This window comes from Pundamilia nyererei, unplaced genomic scaffold (genome assembly GCF_000239375.1).
Source record: "Pundamilia nyererei isolate P.nyererei 1_Seehausen unplaced genomic scaffold, PunNye1.0 scaffold00220, whole genome shotgun sequence".
Taxonomy (NCBI): Eukaryota; Metazoa; Chordata; class Actinopteri; order Cichliformes; family Cichlidae; genus Pundamilia; species Pundamilia nyererei.
This window is the reverse complement of record NW_005187621.1, coordinates 706,247-709,973: the sequence shown is the minus strand read 5'-3', so window position 1 is coordinate 709,973 and position 3,727 is coordinate 706,247. Positions and strand designations below refer to the sequence as shown.

Here is a 3,727-nt window from a genome sequence, read left to right as displayed (position 1 = left end):
GGATACTGGGATGATGGGATGATGATAATAAATACTAGTTAATCTATAGCACCAAATCATCAGTTAGTCACCTGTGACCTCGCCTCTTCACCTCTGTCCGAGCTACAACATGGCAGAGCTGCCTCTGTCACCTGATAAATAACAGTGAGGCATTCCAAATACATGCAGTCACACATGTGCTTCAAATACAGTCATGAACCAACAAGTCATCATCCAACTTCACCTGTGATCTTGTGTCACCATTGCTCTCTGAGCTTTGTGTTGGTTCTTCTGTCATCTGACAAATAGGACATACATGACAATAAGAATAAAATGTGTAGCTGCTTCAGTGTTTCTGTCAATTTGTGCAGATCTTGACTCATCAGTAATGTTTGTAGGGTGAGTGCATTTTTAAAACAATTTGTGCAAACTGCACTACAAGGTGGAATATTTGCACAATCATGACTACCTCATGATATTTTGTCTCAAAAATTAACCCTATGAATATGTCAGTACCATTAGGATGAAATTATTGTGTCACCAACATTTTAACGTTAGACATATAATTTTAACAGCCTCTGTAAACTAATATCCTGGCTTACTCAAGGCTGCCGTTTTCTGACAGTTTCAATCAAAATTAGAAATGCTGCTCTGGGAGACTGAGATAACTAACAGTGCTGCCAGTTGTGCAGTTAGTTTTCAAAACACGTTATTCATGGTTACATAAAATTTTAGACTGATGTGGGCCAAAGCCTAGCATAGCCTGTAACGTTATTATGACGGACACATTTTATGAGTTAACTTGGCTTTAAGTGACTTACAGGTTTCTTTCTTATATCCAGGATCTTCCTCTTTGCTGCCATCATCCTCTACTCCTTGCAGCGCAGGCTTGCCGCTGCTAAAACTAAACAGAGCTCCCTGAAAGGCACAGCCAATCACATTGGCCATATTTGTCACATGAGGTAGGACTCCAGTAGAGGACGTGATTTAGCTCTTTCTGCACCGCTGGGTGAATGAGACGGTGACAGATCTTTTTTCTTCTTCTTTCTGTCGGGTTTGTTTTTCTTTACTCGAAGAGATCAAATTATTGGTGGGGACAATTCAATAATCGCTGGACATGTCCCTTCCGTCCATGCCAAATCTACGCCCTTGGGTTAAATTATACAGCAAAATCTAAATCTTGGGCCAAAGTAACAGAACACTATTCAAAAGCTGACAACAAACAATTCTACTAACTCAATACCTAAACAAAACTTAAATAGTGCACACACAAAAAGAGGTAGAACACACAAAACCTTATTGAAACTAACATAACAAATTGATCCAGAGTTGTGGTATGACCCAATTTGCAGGTCTCCATATATGCTTGCTCTGCCCCTATTCCACCTCTTAGCTCATCAACCAAGGGTCTTGGAGCAACTGCCACTAAGGTAACTCAGAAAACACAGAAAGATTAAATCATAAATATAACAGGAAAAATTAAAATGTGCAAAATTATTTTAGAATACAGTATTATGTGATTGTATGAGTTAATTAATTCTAAACCAAGAGCCTGTAAATCCTATATTTAAAGAAAGAAAAATATAAGTGTAGTGCTATGTGAATTAATAAATTAAAAAATGAACAAATTTTCTTTTTTTTTCTTGTTCAGGGTGCAGACATGTCTGCTGCCAGCTGTCTTCTATCTGAAGATCAGTTTCTGTGCTCCATCTGTCTGAATTTCTTCAATGATCCAGTCTCCACACCATGTGGACACAACTTCTGCAAAAACTGCATCAGTCAACACTGGGATATCAGTGAGAGGTGTCAGTGCCCTGTGTGTAAAAAGGTCTTTCAGACCAGACCTGAGCTGCACATCAACACATTTGTCTCTGAGATGGTTTCTCAGTTCAGACATGAAACTCAGCAGAAAGTCAGCAGCAGCAGGTCAGAGCAACAAGCTGCCAAACCAGGAGAAGTTCCCTGTGACATCTGCACTGGAACCAAACTGAAGGCTCTGAAGTCCTGCCTGGTGTGTCTGGCCTCCTACTGTCAGACTCACCTGGAGCCTCATCTGACAATGAAAGGTCTGAAAAGACATCAACTGATCGATCCTGAGGAGAACCTGGAAAGCAGGATGTGTATGAAGCATGATAAACCTCTGGAGCTGTTCTGTAAGAACGATCAGACATGTGTCTGCATGCTCTGCTGTGTTTTTGACCACAAGACTCATGAGTTTGTTCCTCAGAGAGAAGAATATGAAGGAAAGAAGGCAGCGCTGGGGGAGACTGAGGCTGAAATTGAACAGATGATCCAGAAGAGACGACTGAAGATTCAGGAGATCAAAGAGTCAGTGAAGAAGAGTAAAGATGCTGCAGACAGAGAGAAAGCAGAAGGTGTTGAGGTCTTCACTGCTCTGAAGGAGTCTGTTGACAGACGTCTGAACGAGCTCATAAAGGAAATTGAAGATAAACAGGAAACAACAAAGAAACAGGCTGAAGGTTTCATCACAGATCTGGAACAGGAAATCTCTGAGCTGATGAAGAGAAGCTCTGAGGTGGAGCAGCTCTCACGCTCTAAAGATCACCTCCAACTCCTCCAAAGATTCTCATCCCTGAAAGCTGCTCCAACCACCAAGGACTTGACAGAGGTCAGTATCCATCCACCATCATATGAGGGGACTGTGGTGAGAGCTGTGGATCAGCTGAAGGAGATATTCAGTAAAGACATGAAGAAGCTGTTTGAGGCTGAACTGAAGAGGGTCCAGCAGTATGCAATGGACGTGACTCTCGATCCTGATACAGCACATCCTTATCTCATCCTGTCTGATGATGGAAAACAAGTACACTGTGGTGAAGAGGAGAATGATCTTCCAGACAACCCAGAGAGATTTTCTGAAGAGCTTGTTGTTTTAGGAAAGAAGAGTTTCTCTTCAGGCAGATTTTATTTTGAAGTTCAGGTTAAAGAAAAGAATGAATGGGCTTTAGGAGTAGTCAGAGAGTCAGTCAACAGGAAACAAGAAATCATACCGAGTCCTGAGAAAGGTTACTGGACCGTAGGAGTATATGAAAACATTTGTGTGGCTCTTGAGGATCCTGAAGTCCATCTCCTGCTTCAGTCTTATCCTGAGAAGGTGGGGGTGTTTGTGGATTATGAGGAGGGTCTGGTCTCCTTTTATGATGTAGATCGTGCAGTTCTTGTCTACTCCTTTACTGGCTGCTCCTTCACTGGGAAACTCTACCCATTCTTCTGTCCCGGGGTCAATGATGATGATAATGATAACTCTGCACCTCTGATCATATGTCCTGTCAATCTGTCAGTCAAATCGTTTTCCATGGGGAATGTGGATCAATCAAAGTTTAAGCCAAGCCAGAGAAGAAGTCCTATAAACAGAACCCAGCAAAATGCACCTGATGAAGACCACAAGATTCGGTCAGAAGCTGCAGAACAAGCTGAGCTTTAGTTGATTCCTGCTTTTAAACTGTTCCGAAGTTTAAGAAAATTATCCATTTGAGGATAAATCCAGTCTGTATAAATAGAAACTCACCTCTTCTTTCCTTTTAATGTTTAAAGGCACAGATATTAAAGCATATAGTGTCCATGGACATGAGTACAAATGTTACAATTACATTATTTTCATTCACCTGGTGTGAAATATCAAAAACAGGATGGAGAAACTGTTCTATTGTTTTAACAAGTACAACACACTTGTTCACAATGAAATGAATAAATATCAGAACTTCTATCATCTTGTTTGATGGTTTCTTTG

The 3,727-nt window shown here is 40.9% G+C and overlaps 1 protein-coding gene across 1 annotated transcript; it reads left to right on the top strand.

Annotated features, from left to right (window-relative positions):
* The first annotated feature begins 1,639 nt into the window (after positions 1-1,639).
* On the top strand, positions 1,640-3,421 carry LOC102215126 (E3 ubiquitin-protein ligase TRIM39-like). Its single transcript, XM_005748380.1, has one exon. It carries the CDS (start codon positions 1,640-1,642, stop codon positions 3,419-3,421), a length of 1,782 nt encoding a protein of 593 aa, XP_005748437.1.
* Positions 3,422-3,727: the final 306 nt, after the last annotated feature.